A 21,430-nucleotide genomic window follows, 5' to 3' on the forward strand; every position below is an offset into this window, starting at 1 on the left:
CTCTGTCCTGGGTCTCCTCCATTGCCAGAGTGAGCAACACCGGAAATTGGAGGAACAGCACCTCATATTCCGCCTGGGCAGCTTGCATCCTGATGGCATGAATGTTGAATTCTCCCAATTTTGCTAGCCCTTGCTGTCTCCTCCCCTTCCTTAACCCTCGAGCTGTCTCCTCCCATCCCCCCGCCCTCGGGCTCCTCCTCCTCCCCTCTTTCCTTCCTTCTCCCCTCCCACCCCCCATCAGTCTGAAGAAGGGTTTCGGCCCGAAACGTCGCCTATTTTCTTCGCTCCATAGATGCTGCTGCACCCGCTGAGTTTCTCCAGCAATTTTGTGTACCTTCGATCTTCCAGCATCTGCAGTTCTTTCTTGAATACAAGATCTCTTGCTTTCTGGCTAAAATATATCTCAACCAAACCCTTAAAACACACGATTTGATTAGCGTTCAAGTGTAGTGTATGAGAGCTTGTCTACAAAGCCAATCAAGGCGGCATGGTGGCGCAGCGGTAGAATTGCTACCTTACAGTGCCAGAGTCCCGTTTTCAATCCTGACTCCCAATTTTGTCTGTGTGGGGTTTGTATGCTCTCCCCGTTTTCTCCAAGAGCTCTGGTTTCCTCCCACACTCCAAAGACGTACAGTATTGTAGGTTAATTGGTTTCGGTAAAATGATAAATTGCCCCCAGTGTGTAGGGTAGTGCTAGTTTATGGGGATCGCTGGTCAACATGGACTTGGTGGGCCGAAGGGCCTTTTTTCACACTGTTTCTCTAAACTTCATTGGCAAGCAATCACACTTGCAGAATATCTCAGGGGGATATAGATGTATGAAATTTACATTTGGGCAACATCTCAGCAGACCGCAAGAACATTGCTGTGATTAGTCTGCAGGAGATTTCTCACTCTTGATGTGTACCTGCTCCAGGTTTAGTAGGTGGAAGGTGCTGGGGTTTTGGAGACCAACAAACGACACCATGCTCAGTAATGGTGGCAGGACTGGAATAATCTTCAAAAAGGCAGGTGTAGAACTCATCCTCAGCCAGAATGGGCAAGTCAGCAATACTTAGAGAGACCTGTGAACAAGAGAGAACAATAATGTCCATCACTGAGAAAACAACTTGGAGGTTCGGAAATTTATTTCTGTTTGTCAAACCGGTTACATTTGTGGTTTTATACGTATGGTGCAGGAGATTTCTCAAATGTCTCTGGTAATTTCTCTGGCTGGCACAGTGGCGCAGCGTTAGAGTTGCTGCATCACAGCACTTGCAGCGCTGGAGACCCGGGTTCGATCCCAGCAACGGGTGCTATCTGTACAGAGTTTGTACGTTCTCCCCGTGACCACGTGGGTTTTCTCCGAGATCTTCGGTTTCCTCCCCACAATCCAAAGACGCACGAGTTGGTAGGTTAATTGACTTGGTATAAGTGTAAGAAGGAACTGCAGATGCTGGTTTAAATTGAAGATAGACACAAAAAGTTGAAGTAACTCAGTGGGACAGGTAGCATCTCTGGAGAGAAGGAATGGATGATGTTTTGGATGAAGGCTCCAGTCTGAAGAAGGGTCTCAACCCCAAATGTTACTCATTCCTTCTCTCCAGAAATGTTGACTTTCCTGCTGAGTTACTCCAGCTTTTTGTGTCAATCTTTGGTATAAGTGTAAATTGTCCCTAGTGTGCAGGATAGTGTTAATGTACGGGAATCGCTGGTTGGTGTGGACTCGGTGGGCCGACGAGTTTGTTTCTGCGCTGTATCTCAAAACTAAACTAAATTGATGCGAGGGAAGGGTGCAAAACTAGTCCATACTATCCACTGCTGCTGTGACCTCTACACTGACGGACTTTGTGTTTGGGGAAAGCACAATTAACGGTTTAAATTCTCCGATCTAAACTAAACTAAACTAATGGTCATCCCCCTTGCAGTGAAGAATGATACTGAGCTGCGAGCTGCCTCAGCACAACACGGTCCCAATTACTTGGGAGCTACTTTGCCCATATTGCACTTGCAGCATTTATTGACCATGCGAGTTAGTGTGCGGCAAGCAGTGCCCTGTCAGCAGATAGACACAATGTGCTGGAGCAACTCAGCAGCTCAGACAGCATCTTCGGAGAAAAAGGATGAGTGACCCTTCTTCAGACTCTTTCTCCAGAGATGCTGCCTGATCCACGAGTTATTCCAGTGCTTTGTGTGGTCTTCGGTATATGCCAGCATCTGCAGTTCCTTTGTACACATTCCTGTGTGTATTCCCGGTGGCCTGTTCCTATGCTATATTGTTCTATTTTCTCTGAGCTGCTTAAATTAGTCAAATGCTGCTTGCAGTAGCCCAGATAAGGTCTTGTCCTTGCTCCTAAACAAATGAACCATACCCTTCCTCAACTCATCTGTTACCAGCCCTGGTTTGTTCTGGCCTCCGCTAGGATTTGCTTTGAAGAAGGGCTCCGCCCTGAAACGTCACCCATTTCCTGTCACCAGAGGTGCTGCCTGACGCGCTGAGTTACTCCAGCACTATGTATCTATCTTCGGTGTAAACCAGCACCTGCAGTTGTTTGATCCACATTCCCATGGGCAGCCTCTCTCACCTGCTTGTGTTCCTCCCTGCTGACATTAGCCGGGGACAGAGTGTGTACCCTCAGGCACTGCCGGTCCTCGCTGTAGCTCCAGAGCCACTGGATGCCTTCTCCAGCTCTCGTGCATTCTGACTTCTTACTGCACCTGCAGGTTGAAGGGAAGGCTGCATCAATGCCAGGGTTAAAGGCTGGGAAATAACCTTCACCGCGCACTCTGCCACCATGGCACCAAGCTGCTCGAGCATTGAAAGGAACATTAGGTTCTGTCGAAAACAATCAAATCCGTGCCCCAACAACACACTATTGATTGCCACATCCTCCAGTGCTTTACGCAGTAACCTCGACTCCTCCATCAACGTGGACAACTGTAAACACGCTGGTGTTTAGGTTGCGGGTAGACCTCACTGAAACTTACTGAATAGTGAAAGGCCTGGACAGAGTGGTATGTGGAGAGGATGTTTCCACTTTAGGGAGAGTCTAGGACCAGAGGGCATAAATTTAGAATAAAAGGATGTACCTTTAGGAAGGAGATGAGGAATTTATTTAGTTAGAGGGTGGTGATTCAGTGGAATTAATTGCCACAGAAGGCTGTGGAGGCCAAGTCAATGCGTATTTCTAGGGTGGACAGATTCATTATTATTATGTGTATCAAGGGTTATGGAGAGAAGGCAGGAGAATGGGGTTGAGAGGGAAAGATAGATCAGCCATGATTGAATGGCAGAGTCAGCTCGATGGGCCAAATGGCCTAATTCTGCTCCTATGACTTATGAAGGAAGGGGTTTATCATACACGGGTGCCACCCGATCTGAAGGAGTTAATCCCACTTAGAAGCCGTCTGTCATAACATTGCCGAGGTAGTGTAATAAAACGCAACAACTGATGTTACTCTTATGGAATGCAGACTACAGCCCTCACTTGTCCTGACAGACATTGGGCTGGCCGGCTCAAACTGCATCTCCTTCGGCAACAGATTTTACGAGGAGAAAACGTGCCCCGGAATACCAAGAGGATGAGTGCAGAGGAGGAGGGTTAAAGTTATCATTTGGCTCATTCGAGGTCTGCAGAATCATAATCCACTTGGCCATGTCCTCCAGAGCAGTACTTTCAGAAACACGCTTTGGTTCGAGGAATTTTGATGCAGCCTCACCACAATTCCCTTCCCAAATCAGCTGCAAATTGCCGGGATATGTAGCTGAATGGGTTGCACTGTGGCCCTGCGGTAGAGTTGCTGCCTCGCAGCGCCAGAGGCCCGGGTTCCATCCTGACTATGTGTGCCATTTTAGTTTAGAGACACATCGCAGAAACATTCCCTTCAGCCCGACCAGCGATCCGCGCACATTAACACAAGCCTACGCACACTAGGGACAATTTACACATACATCATGTGTGCAAACTCCAAGCCAATGAACCTACAAACCTGTACGTCTTTGGAGTGTGGGAGGAAACAGAAGCTCTTGGAGAAAACCCACGCTGTCACCGGGAGAACTTACAAAAGTCCGAACAAACAGCACTCATGGTCGGGATTGAACCCGGGCCTCTGGCGCTGCGAGCACTGTTAGGAAGCAACTCTACCGCTGCGCCACCATGGCGCCCTGTACGGAGTTTGCACGTTCTCCCAGTGACCTGCGTGAGTATTCTCCAGGAGCTCCAGTTTCCTTACACACCCCTATGACATACACATTTGTAGATAAATAGTGTGTGCGTGTGTTTATTTATTTCACTTGCACTTATGTGCAATGTGACAAATAAACCGTATTGTATTGTATTGTATTTTATTGTTCGTGTGTGTGTGTGTTTAATGTGTGTATGTGTTAGTGTGTGTGTGTGTGTGCGCGCTTGTGTGTGTGTGTGTGTGTGTGTGTGTGTGTGTGTGTAGTGTGTGTGTGTGTAGTGTGTGTGTGTAGTGTGTGTGTGTGTGTGTGTGTGTGTGTGTGTGTGTTAGTGTTAGTGTGCGTGCGTGTTAGTGTTAGTGTTAGTGTGCGGGGATAGCAGGTCTGTGCGGATTAGGTGGGCTGAAGGGCCCGTTTCCGCACTGTATCTCTAAACTCAACTGAATCTCCAGCAATGCCGGTCGGTGGACGAAGCTGCACTTTGAACATTTGGGACAACTCCACTTGTTTGTCTCATCCTGGTCGCACAACCTTCTAAACCTTGATCCAAATGTTTTCTTTGGCAAGCCACATCAAAGCGCTGCATGATCTCCCTATGAAGCATTCTTGTGCTTGTATTACTGTATTTACATTGATGAAGTTAATATTTAACACAACATTAACCTCCTTTGTTGAAAGTTGAGCCCACATGACTGTTACTCTGCAGGAGGCAGACGTACACTGCGGGTTTATTAATTGTTGGGCTCCCGACTTTAATTTCTCTCTTTGCAATCCAAATCATATAAACTGTAATGTCTTCCAATTCTTCTTCTTGTTATTTTAAAACCATTGGTTACATTCCCCTGTAGTGAGTTTTCTCCAATGTTAACAAAGTCCAGGTTGGGTCAGCTTACAGTTAGAAGCACTCAGCCTGAAATCCTAGCAATGCTGCACCATTCTTTGAGCGATAAAATGCTCCAAAGCTTTGCAAACATCATACCAGGCATAGCCGCATTCCCCGACCTCACTTGCCTTGTCAAGCTGCATTCAAGCACCCTCAACATATAGCCCAGCACTTGCTGGTCTGGACATTGCATCCATTGCATACTTCAATGAATGGTTAATAATTACATCAAAATCCTTTAGTGCTTCTGCCATTGAATACCCAGTCATGTGTTTTTGTGCTTCAGGTTTATTGTTTATTAACCAAATCACATTAACATCCATCCGTTTGCCAACCTAATTTATTAAATCACTGCTTGCCTCCCTCATACTCAAGGCAGTAGGTTACGGAGGAATGGTAATGTATTGGAAAAGCAACTGGGAGTCCTGGATCATTAACCTTATAGACATCACTTTGAATACCACCTTGGCAATAAGAGGGGAGGGGAGGGGGGGGGGGGGGGGGGGGGGGGGGGGTGGCAGATGAGGAGGTTGATTTGCATTGAATTCATGTTGAAGTCATCAAATAAACGTGGATAAATAAACTAGTAAGAGCAACAATGGCCTTGGAAACTAGTGGACTGTACTAATATGGCCAACAATTTGGAAAGCAAATCGGCCATCCCCATCAGGTCAGGCTGGGAGCCACAATTAGAAGGTTGTTTTAACTGCCCTCCTGAAGCAGGCCAACAAGTCCCTTACTTCAAGCAAATTAAGGACAGGTAATAAATGCAGGATCAAATCCACGGAGGAGGGCGAGTCCCCTTCCACGGTAGGAAGCTTTTGCATTTTTCAGTTTGAAATTGTGGAATCTGGTGCATACTTTAACTTACACTTGATGCAACATTTGTGCTTCCAATTGGATTAGGTGTGAATAAGGTTAGGCTAAATTACATTCCTAATTACATTCCACAGTGGAGCCAGGCTTTGATCAACAGGTGCAGCACATGAATGACCTTATTATATTCATGTATGGAAATCAGATTATAATTCATGCTGCATATATATGCATATATAGAGAGAAACAAAAACATAGAAACAAGGCATGAGTCAGACTTCCATCACTGTTCTGCACAAATAAATCAATCAACCTTACCCTTTGACAAGATGAAAATAATGCCACATATTCAACCGTATATGGTTCAATGAAATTTCGATGTATGTAAAACATATATATGGAAACAGGCCCTTCGGCCCACCAAGTCGACACTGACTGCAATCTATCATACACCAGTTGTATCCTACATGCCAGGGACAATTTACAGAAGCCAATTAGCCTACAAACCTGCACTTCTTTCAGATGTGGGAGAAACCGGAATTTCCACAGAAACCCATGTGGTTATAGGGAGAATGTACAAATACTGTACAGACAGTACCCATAGTCAGGATCAAATCTGGGTCTGTGGTGCTGCAAGGAAGCAACTCCACCGATGCGCCACCGTGCCACCGCATTAATTTTTTTTCTGTAATATTTATTATGGTGACACGTCAATAAAGATGAACACATGATTCTGATTTCTGCCCTTAGTTGGATAAAACACATCTCCAGTCATTGTGTTTTACATCTATTTGGCTGTTTTTCAACCTCTTCAGTCTGAAGGTCTCAACCCGAAACATCACCTATTCTTTCTCTCCAGAAATGCTGCCTGTCCTCCTGAGTTATTCCAGCTTTTAGTATCTATCTTCAGTTTAAACCAGCATCTGCAGTTCCTTTTTACACTCTTTATTAAGCGAAACAGGTCCTATTCTCATAATATTATTCACCTCAACTAAGTCTCTTCTTCACCTCCGTTGCTGCAGAGAATACAATCCCAGTTATCCAACCTTTCTTTAAAGTGAAACAAAAATTCCAGCCCTGCCAACATGTTCATAAATCGCCCCTGGATCCTCTCCAGAGCAATTGCACCCCTTTTACAGTGTGTCATAGTCTTACAGCATGGAAACATGCCCTTCATCCCAACTTGTTCATGCAGATCAAGATGCCCCATCTAAACTAGTCCCATGTATCCACATTTGGCCCAAATCCCTTTAAACCTTGTGTGTGCCAGTGTGTGTGTGTGTCAGGTTGTGTTTGAGAGTTTGTGAATTTGTGTCAGTGAAGCGGCGACAATGCCCAGAGTGAGCGTAGACTTGGCAATGTCTGGGGAGCATCTTCGTGGCTCCCTGTATCTTTGAACTAAACTAAGATTGGAGTAGTGGAATCATCTGACATTCTCCTCCTAAGTTGAGACTCACCAGCCCTGCAGGATGCACCAGCCACAGTACGGGTCCTTAGCCTGCAGACAGGACAGGCAGTCAGTCTTCTTTGAGCACTCGCTAACAGGAAGTTTCAGCACCTGTAATGGGAACAGAAGCAAAAGGATCACAAAGTGGTTTTAATGCAGGCACAGCCAAGCATTCTCTTTTTACTGTGTTTAATTCCACAGGCAGAAACATCTTTGCATGTCTTCTGATGCTAGACACAAAATGCTGGAGTAACTCAGCGGGACAAGCAGCATCTCTGGAGAAAAGGAGTGGGTGACGTTTCGGGTCGAGACCCTTCTTCAGACTGATGTCAGGGGGAGAGAGATACATAGATAAGGAAGTGGAGTGCGAAAATAGGACAAAAGGGAATGGAGATCAAGGAAAATGTAGAGTAGATCATTGTTAGATAGGAGAAGGCAACAACAAGGCAAACAGAGATAAAATGTTGTCGGAGACGGTCAGAGAACTGGGAGGGGTGGGGGGTGGTGGGGGGAGATGGTGGGAGAGGGGAAGCAAGGGTTACTTGAAGTTAGAGAAGTCAATGTTCATTCTGCTGGGGTGTAAACTGTTCAAGCAAAATATGAGGTGCTGTTCCTCCAATTTGCACTGGGCCTCTCTCTGACATGCGTCTTCAGTTCTGTTTTGCTAAGGGGTCATCGGCTGTGCTGCCCTCCCATCATCCTCCACTCCACCATCACCACCTTATTCGGGTGGCTCAAGGTGTCACCTGACCCGTTGAGTTACTCCAGCACCTTGGGCCCTTTGATGGGATATTCCCGACATTCCCAACCTCAGTACAACGCCCCAGACCTCGGATTCTTCCCGCCTATGGACGTTATGCGAGGATAGGAATGCAGATGCTGGTTTATATTGAAGCTACACGCAAAATGCTGGAGGTGATTGTAATCACGTGTGGTCTTTAAGCTGACTGGACGGCACGCAAAAAAAAAAATAGCATTTCACTGTACCTCGGTATACGTGATAATCATAATAAATTAAACTAACCTTGCCTTTGATATTTAAATCACTGAGCCTCTTTCCTCCGCCCCTCCTCATTTGCTTTCACAGAAATGCAGCCACCTTGTGCTGCACAGTAGGGGCCAGAATATCACTCCCCCAGTCACCACAGTACTGCCACTGGGTGGTTCTCTTCCCTTAACCTCACCGCACAAACCCAGTCAAATCAAATACACTCTGCAAACCATGAACTTAAATCCATTTATGTATTGGATCAAAGAATAACGCTAATGTATTCCGCAGAAAACCTTGCCCCCTGCTGTGCTGCAGCAGTGCTCTCTGAACACCGAGTTCTCAGCCTCCTTTGAAACATCCCTCAGTGTACAAATGGAAGCTTTCCTCCTGCGATCTGCTGTTTCCCGTCAGATTTTTTGTCCGGAGTCAAAAATATTCCATCTGTGTTTCAATATTGGACAATTATACACAGAGATCTTTGGGAACGCTCTAACTACAGGCTTCTCTCATCTGACTGAGAGCTACATCAGTGCACTAAACCTTTCATTTCCTACCTTCCCCCAGTCCCTTTCATCTGCTATGCAAGGCACAGTTGAACCTACATTGAACAGCTAGGTGCCTGCTAGTTCCAGGTGATCTCACTCATTTCTCTTTGCTCCAATTAAAATATTCTGGCTACAAAAACATCACCAGGGCTTTAAATCCACCCAAGACTGGCGGCACGGTGACGCAGCAGTAGAGTTGCTGCTTTACAGTGCTTGCAGCGCCAGAGACCCGGGTTTGATTCTAACGATGGGGTGGTGTCTGTACGGAGTTTGTACGCTCTCCCCGTGATTTGCGTGGGTTTTCGCCGAGATCTTCAGTTTTCTCCCACACGCCATATAGGTTGAAAGGTTAATTGGCTTGGTATAAGTGTAAATTGTCCCGAGTGTGTGTATAAGATAGTGTTAATGTGCGGGGATCGCTGGTCGGTGCAGACTCGGTGGGCCTGTTTCCGCGCTGTATCTCTAAACTAAACGGGCGCTTGGCTTCACTTCACAGTGCATTTACCTTCAATGGGGTTGTGACGTAAAGGTAGTCCTCGTCACGGTCAAATACCAGGTCACCATTGATTGGAACATTGGGCTGGATTATTAGCGTTGCATACTGCTCCACCTTTCCAGACGGCATCACAAACACCTGGGGCAGAGGAAGAAAGCAAAAAGAACTCTTTTATCCATAAAGTCACAACTTGGCACCAAAGACGTCAACAGTAGGTCAAGAGCGTTTTATTGTCATATGTACTGAAACGGAAGTATGAAATTCTTACTTGCAGCAACACAAGGTTGTAAACACCATATTCAATAAACATAATAATAACCAAACATTTTTTTGTTTTAATCCATTAATAAAAAAGCCAATAGTGAAAAAAAAAACGAAACAAATCTGGAAGTCCCTAGTGCAACTGAGGCAGTTTGGAGATTAGTTATCACTCATCTTCATATGCAATTGACTTTAGCAACTGGATCTTCACCACCCATTAGCTGCTGGAACCCTTGGGTGCATGTTTTACAGAAGTGACAGGGGACCCTGTAGAATTCAAGAATGCATTTTACACAGGGTGGAAACAAGCCCTTCAGCCCATCGAGACCGCATCGACCAGCTATCCCCGACCACCAACACTATCCTACACACACACACACACACGAGGGGCAATTTACAATCTTTTCCGGAGCCAATTCACCTACAAACCTGTGCATCTCTTGAGAGGAAACTGGAGCTTCCGGAGAACGTACAAACTCCGTACCGACAGCACCCATAGTCAGGATGGAACTTGGGTCACTGGCGACTCTACCACTGTGCCACTTCAATAAGCAGGAACCTTTTGCTACCCTGCCCTGCTAACCTTAGTTCTAACTGAGCACACGGACCACATTTCTCCTGTTCATGTGAATGGCCCGACCCCCAGTTACTACCTTGCTGCAGTGCTCATGTTACTGGACTAATCCTTGGAGCATGGGTGAGGCTCATTCAGCACAGTGCAGCTGATAGAATTTCCTTTGATTGCAAAACAAAGTGCCGTCACTTAAGAAGGAATTATTTTTCCCATGGCTGGATTTGATTTCTCCGTGTTTCTCTCCACTTCCTCTTGGAACAGTGAAAGGGTGCCGTGTCACCCGACTCCTGCCACTCCCTAGCGAACCTCAGCCAGAGTCAGAGGGGCAGAGTCATACAGTGTGAAAACAGGCCCTTCGGCCCAACTTGCCCACACCGACCAACATGCCCCATCTACACTTGTCCCACCTGACCTGCCTGCTTTTGGCCTATATCCCTCTAAGCCTGCCCTGTCCATGCACCTGGCTAGATGTTTCTTAGACATTGTGATGGTACCTGCCTCAACCATCTCCTTTGGCAGCTTGTTCTATACACCTACCACCCTCTGGTGGAAGCGGTGATGAAGGCATTTGAGGCTTTTAGGTGGGTGTATGGATATGCAGGGAATATGGATCACGTGCAGGCAGAGGAGATTAGTTTGACATCACATTCAGCATGGATATTGTGGGCTGAAGGGCCTGATTGTGTGTTGTACTAGTCTATGTTTTATATGTACCACAAATCTGACATCACATGGGACAGAACACATCGTTCCCTTCCTTAAAGATGCCCGTGACTGCCACTTTCATTGCCCCATTGTTTCTACCAACTTTTCAGCTTGATTCTGCTACAATGAATTAAAAAAAAATTAAGGGTCTGTATTTTACCTCCAACAAGGTGATCATCCCTTTCTTATTTCTCAGCCCCATCCATGCAGCCTCGCTGGATGCACTGTCAGTAATATCCTCTCCAACCACTGCTGTGACATCCTCCTTCACCAATAAAGCACCATCTCCCCCGTTTTATCCCCACCTCTATCTCTCCTGAAGCATCTGTCCCCTGAAACATTAAGCTGCCGGTCATGTCCTTTTCTGAATCAGGTTCTGGCTACAATGTCCCACTTGCCCGTACCTATCCACCAGGGTCGCCAACTTTCTTACTCCCAAATAAGGGACAAAAGGTCAAAATACGGGACAAATTCCCGACAGCAATTTGTTGAAAGACTCGGCCGTGGCTGGATGAGTGATGAGTTGGGCCGGGTGCTGGACTGCACACAAAGCACCGCTGGCAGGCCAGCTGAGGAGTTTTGGATCGGGCCTCGTGACATCACACGCAAAGTCCAGCGCCCCATCCAACTCATGAACCGATGATCGGCCATGAGAAGGCGGTGTAGTGGTGTCGGCGGTAAGTGAAGGTCCGAAGGTCTGACAGCTAGCCGGGCGGGCTGCCGACCGACGGGGCCACGGGCGAGGAGCTGCTGCTGCACTCCAAGGGCTGCACTACGTCGGGACGGGTGAGGAGGGGCCGGACGCGTCGCTCCGATCCGACAGTCCCCTTGACCCGAGTAGTAGCAGTCAAATACAAGGCACGGGCGATCCCGTAAGGGACAATCCAATTTACCCCAAAATACAGGATTTCCTGGCTAATACGGGACAGTTGGCAACCCCACTATACACGCCTCTTGCATTAAAATAATTGCAATTTAAACCAACAGTCCTTCCTTGCTCACGCTTTGCTCCTGCCTATTCTGTCCACTAAACATTCTTTCATCACCATCCATAATACCTTGTTTAGTATACCACCCATATAGAACTTGCAAACCTGCCTGCCAGAATATTGGGTCCCTTCCAGTTAAAGTGCAATGCACCCGTTGTACAGGTCACCTCTTCCCCAGAAGAGATCCCAATGGTCCTGAAATCGGAATCGTTACCCCCTGCACTATCTCCTCAGTCACACATTCACCTCCCCCATCATCCTGTTCCTACCCTCACTAGCACGTTGCAAATGGCAGTCAGTTTGCAAGAGCTCAGTTACCATCATCACCTGACATCCAGCGACAGACAATGGATAGTAAGTACTGGCACAAACCTAGGCACTCTCCCTTCTGCAGCCTAGAGTGTGCTAAGCCCATCTTGGTCGTTCCAAAACCATTATGATTTTTAATCATTCACAAGGCCCTGTAAAGATCATCACCTTTTACCAAGTTTGTCTGCGATGCCTTGTCCGTTGTCAGTTACAAACCATCGACATTTGCTCTAAATTGTTGGAGGTTAAGGGGAGAGCAGATAGAAGTGTATGGTATTATGAGAGGCACAGACAGGGTAGACAATCAGAACCTTCTTCCCCCATGGTGGAAATCGCAAAGACTTGAAGGCACAGCTTCAATGTGAGATGGACAAAGTTTAAAGGAGATGTGTGGGGGCAGTTTCAAAATACAGAGTGGTGGGTTGTCTAGAATGTGCTGCCAGGGGTGGTGGTGGAGGCAGATGCGATACAAGCATTTTAAGAGGCTTTTAGATAGGTATATGGATATGCAGGGAATGGAGGGATATGGATCACGTGCAGGCAGAGGAGATTAGTTTAACTTGACATCACATCCAGCATGATAATGTGGGCCGAAGGGCCTTTTCTTGTGCCGTGCGTGTTTTATGTCAACCACAAATATGGCATTACACAGGATGGAACACATCGTTCCTTCCTAAAAGATGCTCGTGAGCCGCTTTCACTGCCCTGGTGTTTATACCGACTTCTCAGCTTGGTTCTCATTTAGTGAATTTTAAACACCACAGTTGCCACAGCAGGAGTTGAACCTGCAACAGTCACCATGTGCTGCAGAAGTTAAGGCACTGTTGGAGGCTTTAACGTTTGTGTCGCAAGTAACTGAAGCTGCAGTTCGTTATAGTTGTAATTGTAGCTGTAAATAGTTAACGTTGTAGCCAAGCCTATGAAGCCTATTCCACTGTATCTCAGGACAGGTGATAATAATAAATAAATACATTTGATAGTTTAGGTTTCTTTTAAGTGGAGAGTTGCAGCGTGGAAACAAGCCCTTCAGCCCGCCGAGTCTGCACCAACCTGCAATCACCAGCGATCACGCACTAGTTCCATCATACACGCCACGGACAATATTGCAAGAACCAATTAACCTACAAAGTTGGGAATGTGGGAGGAAAGCGGAGCACCCATAGAAAACCCACGCTGTTACAGGGAGAAGGTCAATTTGTCCAGTAACATGATTCCACACGGCACGGTGGAAGGAGGAGGAGAACAGAGGACAAGTGGGAATGGAAAGCTGAGGTTTACACGGTCTAGTTATAACCACCTCTTGTCAAAGGAGCAGAGAGGAGTTGCTTACACAAGTTATTTATAGTTTTCATGCTGATAAATAGGACATACTGTGGAACAGTGCAGTACAGGAACAGACTCTCCCACCCACTGAACATGTTGCCAAGTTAAACCAATCTCTGCCTGAATGTGGTCCCGATCCCTCCATTCCTTGCATATCCATGTAAGGATATCCATATCTGAAAGTTTCTTAAATGGCACTAGCATTACAGCTTTCTCCTCCACAACCACCTCTGGCAGCATGTTCTGGACACCCACACCAGAAAAGAAAACTTTTTTCTCACATCTACTTTAAACTTTTCTCCCTCTGACCTTAAAGCTACGTCCTCTAATCTATTGATATTTTCAGATGGAGGCTTAAACTGTAAGCCAAGCCCTTAAATTCCCCCACTCTCCCCTCTCAACCTCTAAAACAGTCCCCAAGTACAAATTAATTCTCAAAAAGCCAAAAACAGATAATGCTGTAAATCGTAAATGTTATTTTGGTCTCTTTATTTAGAAAGGGAGAATCACGTTAATATCTCAGCAGCTCAGAGGAAGTTTACTGGGCTAATAGCTGGAATGGAATGGTTATCTTGCGAGGAAAGATGGTGTGAACTAGGCTTGTATAGGAAGTTTAAACAATGGAAATATATAATATTTTATGGAGTCTTGACAAGGTGGAGAATACATTTCTTCTTGTCAATTAATCTAGGGCAAGGGGGTCACTACTTAAAAACAAGGATTTTCTCAATTAAAATACAGGAAGTTGTTTTGGTTTTCCTTTGAGTATTCCACACCTTACTAACTTCCTCCTAGGATGGTAGAAACAGCGTTTTTGAATGCTTTCTTAGAGAGGGAGATAGATGCTTAATGTGGGTAGATTGTATGTAGTTGGGAATACAATCAGATCAGCCATGAATTTGCAGTCAGTCTTTTGAATTTGCAGAACAGGCCTTTTGGCCCAACATGCCCCACCTACACTGGTCCCACCTGCTTGCATTTGGCCCATATCCCTCTAAACCTGTCCTATCCACGTACCTGTCAAAATGTTTTTTAAACCTGCCTCAACCACCTCCTTTGGCAGCTCTATGCATACACCTACCACCCTTTGTGTGAAAATGTTACCCCTTAGATTCCTATTAAATCTTTCCCCCTCACCTTCAACTAATGCCCTCTGGTTTCTGTTTCTCTACTCTGGGCAAGACTCTGTCCGTCTGCCCAATCTATTTCTCTCATGAGTTTGCACACCTCCATAAGATCACCCCTCATCCTTCTGCGCTCCATGGAATAGAGTCCCAGCCTGCTCAAACTCTCCCTATAGCTCAGACCCTCGAGTCCTGGCAACACCCTCATAAATCTCTGCACCTTTTCCAACTTGACATCTTTCCTATAACATGGTGCCCAGAACTGAACACAATGCTCTAAATGCAGCCTCTTACATAACTGCAGTGTGACCTCCCATCATCTATACTCAATACTCTGACTAATGACCTTCGGAAATGATAGAGCAAGCACAAGGGGCAGAATGGCCCACCCACATCCCTCTAAACCTGTCCTATCCACGTACCTGTCTCCAAATTCATATGTTTGCATGGTGGTCTAAGGCCAAATGGTCCATGCTAGGAGTTGTGGAAAAGGGACAAATGGTCCTAACTAACTAAGCTGGTTCACAACGCTTGAACCCCGAAGGAAGATACTTGAAACAGTTTGAATATTGAGCAGAATTTGGATGGGGATTAGAAGGATGATTATAATTATGAAGAGAGACTGACAAATGTTGGGATTACTATCCCTGGAGCAAAGTTGACCGAGAAAAATTAAAGTGTTTTAAAAACAAAAAAAAAGTTCTGACAAGTTGAATCCCGATCTCGTAATTTTTTAACTTGTCGGACGCTGGAATAGAGGAGAGTTGACAATGTTTATGTCCCTCGTTCATTGAACAATGATGGAATGTGATACTGTGTGAAAGGGTGGGAGAACTTGACGACCTCATCACATTTAAAAGGTGCTGGAAATGCAAGGAGCCCAAGGCTGTTGACCATGAATGGTGACACGAGAGTATTGTGACCCATTGTGATGGGGTGACTTGCACAGTGTCTTTTTGCTGGGGAAGGGAAATCAAGAACCAGTGGACATAAGGTCAAGGTGAGGGGAGAAAGATTTAATAAGACCTTGAGGGACAGCTTTTACACACAGAGTGTGGTGGGTATATGGAACAAGCTGCCAGAGAAAGTAGTTGAAGCAGATATAACAACATTTAAAAGACATTGGGACAGATAATGGATAGGTAAGTGTTAGAGGGATATGGCCCATAAATGGGTACATTGGACAAGCTTAGATGAGGCATATTGATCAGCATGGATGAGTTAAGCCAAAGCGACTGTATGACTCTGTGCTGATGGAGCTGCTGCCTCACAACCCATGCTCAATCCTGACCTCGGCCCTTTCTGAGTGGAGTTTGCAAGTTCTCCCTGTGACCATGTGGATTTGCTCCGGGTGCTCAGGTTTCCTCCACATCCCAAAGATGTGCAAGATTGAGGGTTGATTGGCTATAAAATTGGCCCCATTGTATAGGGTGTGGGTGAGAAAATGGGATAGTGTAGAACTGTTGTTGGATGGTTGGCATGGACTCGGTGGGCTGAAGGGCCTGTTTCGAATGAACACATACTTTGTCACCTATGGCAAGTCAGAGTGAAATTCTTTGTTTTTGCATACTCAAGGTATGCAAAGAGACGCCACATAATGGGCGCCGACAATGTTACAAAGTACCCCACAGCTGGACCTCCTTTGTTGTCCCTCCTCCCCACCAGATCATCCTTTGTTCTGCACCCCTGCTCTCGGCTGTTTCCATGCTGTATCTCTGAACTAAACTAGATTCTATCGATCAGCATGTTCATGGAGAGCCGAATGACTGCTGTCAGCCTCGTAAACTTCCAGATCACTGTGATAACATACCCATTACTTCCAAACAAGGGGATTTCTCTCTTCTGCATCTGTCCATTGTGAAGCCGAAAGTAATGACATTTCCAGCAACAATGGACATTTTAGATTCAACTACTTTTTGTCTGACAGCCAAACTCTGGGAGGCCAATTACTGGCAATTAGTGGAGCATGCCTCGAAAAGAAACAGAGGAGGTCATTGAGTGATCTCGTTGAGTGGCGTCTTTGGAGTAACATCAGGTCCAAGGGATGATGATGTTCCACAGATGACAGCTGAGGCCGAGTTGTGCCTGGGTTAATATATGATGAGCGTTTGAAGGCACTGGTCCTGTACTCGCTGGAGTTTAGAAGGACGATGAGGGGGGCTTTTTGAAACTCACCAAATAGTGAAAGGCCTGGATAGAGTGTATGTGGAGAAGATGTCTCCACCAGTGGGAGAGTCTAGGACCAGGGGTCATAGCCTCAGAATAAAAGGATGCATCTTTCAGAAAGAAGACGAGGAGGAATTTATTTCATCAAAGGGTGGTGAATCTGTGGAATTCATTACCAAAGAAGGCTGTGGAGGCCGAGTCAATGGATATTTTTAAGGCGAGAGATTGACAGATTCTTAATTTGTTCGGGTGTCGGGGGTTATGGGGAGAAGGCAGGAGAATGGGGTTGCGAGGGAAAGATAGATCAGCCATGATTGAACGGCAGAGTAGACCTGATGGGCTGAATGGCCCGATTCTGCTATGTAGCACATATGTACTTACCTTGTGGAGGTTGCCCTTGTCATCTCCCACAAAGGCGACGGTGTGTTCCATTTCCACAGTGACGGCCACTGCGACCAGCCGGCCCTGGGCAACCTTCAACACCAGGGATGCCTCAATGGGAATGTGACTGGCGATTGGACTGGGCGTATGGTCATACCCACAGGGATAGGCATTGAGAGTGTCCTGGAGAGAAAGGCGAAGAGATAGCACTGCTGCTTAGATTATTCAACGGGCGAACATTGAACCGGAAGAACGACACTAAGTGCTGGAGTAACTCAAGCAGCATCTCTAGAAGGCATGGACAGGAGGAGATGGTTCAGGTCAGGATTCTTTCTCTTCCTCTTCGATTTTAAAATGCACGTTAGAAACCAAATATTTTACTTGTCAATGCATTTTGTTGCATTAGTTTGTAAAGGAACAAGAATTTGGGTCAACAAGCCTATTCTGTTGCTGAAGTCCATTCTGGATATATTAATGTTACAATCATAAATAATTGCCCATTTCATTCCCTCCTATGATCTATCTCAGACAGAATAATATTACGGTCACGAGTGGTCATATTGTCATGAATTACTATCATGGTCATTAACAACTCATTGGCCACAGCCATACTAGCTTGAAAATGCCCAATCTCTTCTCATCTCGTAAGCTAAGCAGGCTCAGGCCTGGTTAGTACTTGGATGGGAGACACCATGGGATCGCTGTCCATTGCTGTGGATAGCCGTGGGATACCAGGTGCTGGAGGCTTACTCTGAAGAAGGGTCCAAACCCGAAATGACTCCTATCCATGTCTGCCTGACCCACTGAGTTATTCCAGCCATTTGTGTTTGACACAACTCTTAAAATGTACCAGATATGACTGACCTTCATTTGCCTGCAACCAGCACAAACTGTGCCAATCATTTGTCAATGCCAGAGAGCAAAGGCGACATTTAACATGGATCGGACATGACACATGACAACCAGTCAGCATTTACCGATTATTTAAGCTCTGCTTAATCCAGATCAAGCAGCACAAATACAATTAGTAATTACAGGAGGCAATCAGAACTGTGGTAGCTTTGGCCCTTTCCGATGGTTTGCACAAACGAGCTGGTCATACAAGATCAGGACTTAACGTGTATGTAAATAAAAAGTTTGCCAAACGTACATCTGGGCACTATTTTTAAATTAACGATATAAAGCATCTTTATGATGCAGTTCTCCTTTTATCTAAAAATCTCGCCAGTCCTTTTTTCCATCTGCTTCTTTGATCCAATTCCAAGTCTTTTGGCACATTCGCTTTTCCCCTTACACGTTTTATATTTGCTTAGCCTGGCTCCAAAGACTTGTTTAATATTGCAGGGAAGCATTTCACAATGTTTGTGCTTTGGTGCATTTTACATTACAAATGGATGAAGCAATTTGTGCTCTGGAGTTCTTGCCTCTTTACCCAAGGGGATGCGGAGGCTCGCCATGACAGATTACTCGCCACCGTTACAATGGGGCGCGGAGTAGTGCCACGTCTAATGTGCCTCGCTGCTATTCCGGTTCCACTCCATTTACTTGGAACATAGTGTCTGATATCGCAAACTTGTGAGCCCAGGAAATGTTCAAGTGAGACCCGGGCCATCAAACCGCTCGGCTGCCAAAACCCGGCTTCTCTATCAAGAATTGAACGTCCCAGCTAACCAAGGAATTTGATGAATTCCCCTTCCTTCACAGAGTAGAATAAATCAAAACAAAAATACGCTTCTTGCGCACCATTAACCAATTTATCTGAGAAACGGTTGGGCAGCCGTGCATGAAAACATGCCTGGAGATCTGGATTACATAGGAGAGAATGAAAGTGAAGCATTATCATCATGCACAACAGTCTACTTATTACAAGAAACGGGCCCAATTCAGCAATATCTTGTTTTGTTTAGAGATACAGCGTGGAAACAGGTCCTTTGGTCCACACCGACCATTCATCACCCATTCACACTAGTTATCCCACTATAAACTATGGGGCACTTTACAATTCACTGACAAACCAGGACTTTGGGATGTGGGAGGAAACCGGAGCACCTGTAGTAAACACAGCATGGGGTGCAAACCCCACACAGAGAGCACCCGAGGTCAGGATTGAACCTGGGTGCCTGGTTGTGCGAGGTAACAGCTCTACCGCCACCATGCTACCCAAAGTTCGCAAGGCTCATCTCTAATTCTAACCAGTGACCCTAATCCACAGTTGCAGCCTTTTCAATCTCCACACCCACTGAGCCTCTCGCGAGAGGAAGCAGTGTCTGCCTATACTACGTCCCATTTTGGTCTCTAACCCACCAGGAGTCAGCGCTACTGCAGACAGCAACAATCTCTGCAAAATGGTTTCATTGTCACCTGCTGGAGCTGCAGTGATGCACAGTCTTGCTCCACTGTCCTGAGTCAGGTTACCTCCTTGAAATGGAGTGGGTAGCACTGAACAAACCATATCTGCAGGTCTCCATTGCACCAATTTTCTATCTCAAATTCGACCAGCATCCGTGGACAGAAAGGCCCACATTTATAAATTGTGTCTACTTAGTTTAGTTTAGAGATACAGTGCGGAAACAGGCCCACCGAGTCCGCACGGGCCAGTGATCACACGTACACTGGCACTATGCCGCACACTAGGGACAATTTACGATTTTTACCGAAGCCAATTAACCGACAAACCTGCACATCTTTGGAATGTGGGAGGAAGCCGGAGCTCCTGCAGAAAACCCACGCAGGCATGGGTTGAACGTAGAAACTTCGTACAGACAGCACCCGTAGGCAGGTTTCAACCTGGGACTCTGGCGCTGTAAGGCAGCAACTCTACTGCTGCGCCACCCACTCTCTCATTGAACTGGCACTGATCCAAAGCGATCATACATGCACATAACCATTTAATTTGGATCCATTTAGTCAAGCTGAAACTGTGATCAATGAAATAATAAAAATTGGCCGCAGGTGGTATCCGATTAAGATTTGGTCATTTGCCAGTTTTGAATTGAGCAATAAAATGATCAGGCCATTAGGGAGTAGACAGAATTCCAACACATCCAACATTGAGGAAATTTGCAGCAGAATGAGGAAAACAAATGTCATCACCAGGTTAACATCACCAGCCCACACCGAATATGCAAGTTACTGGTTTGGACTTTAGACTGTAGAGATACAATGCGGATACGGGCTCTTCAGCCCACGCCAACCAGCGATCATCCCGTACACTAGCACTATCCTACACACTGGGGACAATTTTACCGAAGCCAATTAACCTACAAACCTGTGCATCAGTGTGGAGTGGGGGAGGAAACCAGAGCACCTGGAGAAAACCCCACGCAGTCAAAGGGACAACATACCAACTGCATACAGACAGCACCCGTGGTCAGGATTGAACCTGGCTCTCTGGCGCTGCAAGGCAGCAACTCTACCGCTGCACCACTGTGCTGCCCCTTTGCTGAAAACAAGGAACTGCAGACGCTGGTCTAAAGAGAAGGACACAAAGTTCTGGAGTAGCTCAGACAGCATCGCTAGAGAACATGAATATGTGATGTTCTGGGTCGGGACACTTCTTCAGTTTTCTTTGGTTTCAGCTGTTGTACCCTGCTGCTTTGAATCAAAATAATGGTCACCCTTCAGAGTTGTGAAGGCTGCTATGAAAATGCATATACTTTCTTCACTTAACTACAGTAACGCCTCGCTACATTGGACCAGGGGGAGGGAGGGGGGGCGGAGATGGTGTTCCTTATTGGCGATTGTCTGCTATAATCCGAGTATGGGATTATTGGCTAATAGTGGAAACAAAGAACTGCAGGTGCTGGTTAATACACAAAACAACACACACAACACACACAATACACAATTTATTTGTCACTTGAACCTCATAGAGGCTCAAATGAAATGTTGTTTCTGCAGTCATACACACATGAAAAAAAGACCCAAGACACAACACAATTTACACAGACATCCATCACAGCGCATCTCCTCCTCGCTGTGATGGAAGGCAAAAACTTATCCCTCCCCTGCACTCCCCATTCCCCTCCCGATGTCAGTCAAAGCCCCCGGCAGGCGATGGCAATTGTCCCGCGGCCAATAAAGCCGCGCCGGGTGATGCAAGGCCGCGCTCCGGGTCTTGGTGTTGGAGCCCCCGGCGGGCGCTAGCAAAGCCCCGCAGCCGTTGAAGCCGCGCCGGTCGGTGATGTAAGGCCCCGCTCCAGGTCATCCTCGACCCCGCGACTCGGGCGGGAGAAGTCGCCGTTGTGGAAGCCCCGAA

General features: G+C 46.3%; 1 protein-coding gene across 1 annotated transcript in view; it reads right to left on the reverse strand.

Annotated features, from left to right (window-relative positions):
- The window catches only part of plxnb1b (plexin b1b), a 263,290-nt gene that overhangs the window by 83,788 nt on the left and 158,072 nt on the right, over positions 1-21,430 (reverse strand). The window contains exons 4-8 of the mRNA XM_055648119.1: positions 17,173-17,355; positions 9,350-9,478; positions 7,319-7,419; positions 2,565-2,697; positions 908-1,064 (exon numbers count right to left, since the gene is read on the reverse strand). Coding sequence (XP_055504094.1) covers positions 908-1,064; positions 2,565-2,697; positions 7,319-7,419; positions 9,350-9,478; positions 17,173-17,355 — 703 coding nt within the window. The remainder of the gene's footprint in view (positions 1-907; positions 1,065-2,564; positions 2,698-7,318; positions 7,420-9,349; positions 9,479-17,172; positions 17,356-21,430) is intronic.

This window comes from Leucoraja erinacea, chromosome 16 (assembly GCF_028641065.1).
Source record: "Leucoraja erinacea ecotype New England chromosome 16, Leri_hhj_1, whole genome shotgun sequence".
Lineage (NCBI taxonomy): Eukaryota > Metazoa > Chordata > Chondrichthyes > Rajiformes > Rajidae > Leucoraja > Leucoraja erinaceus.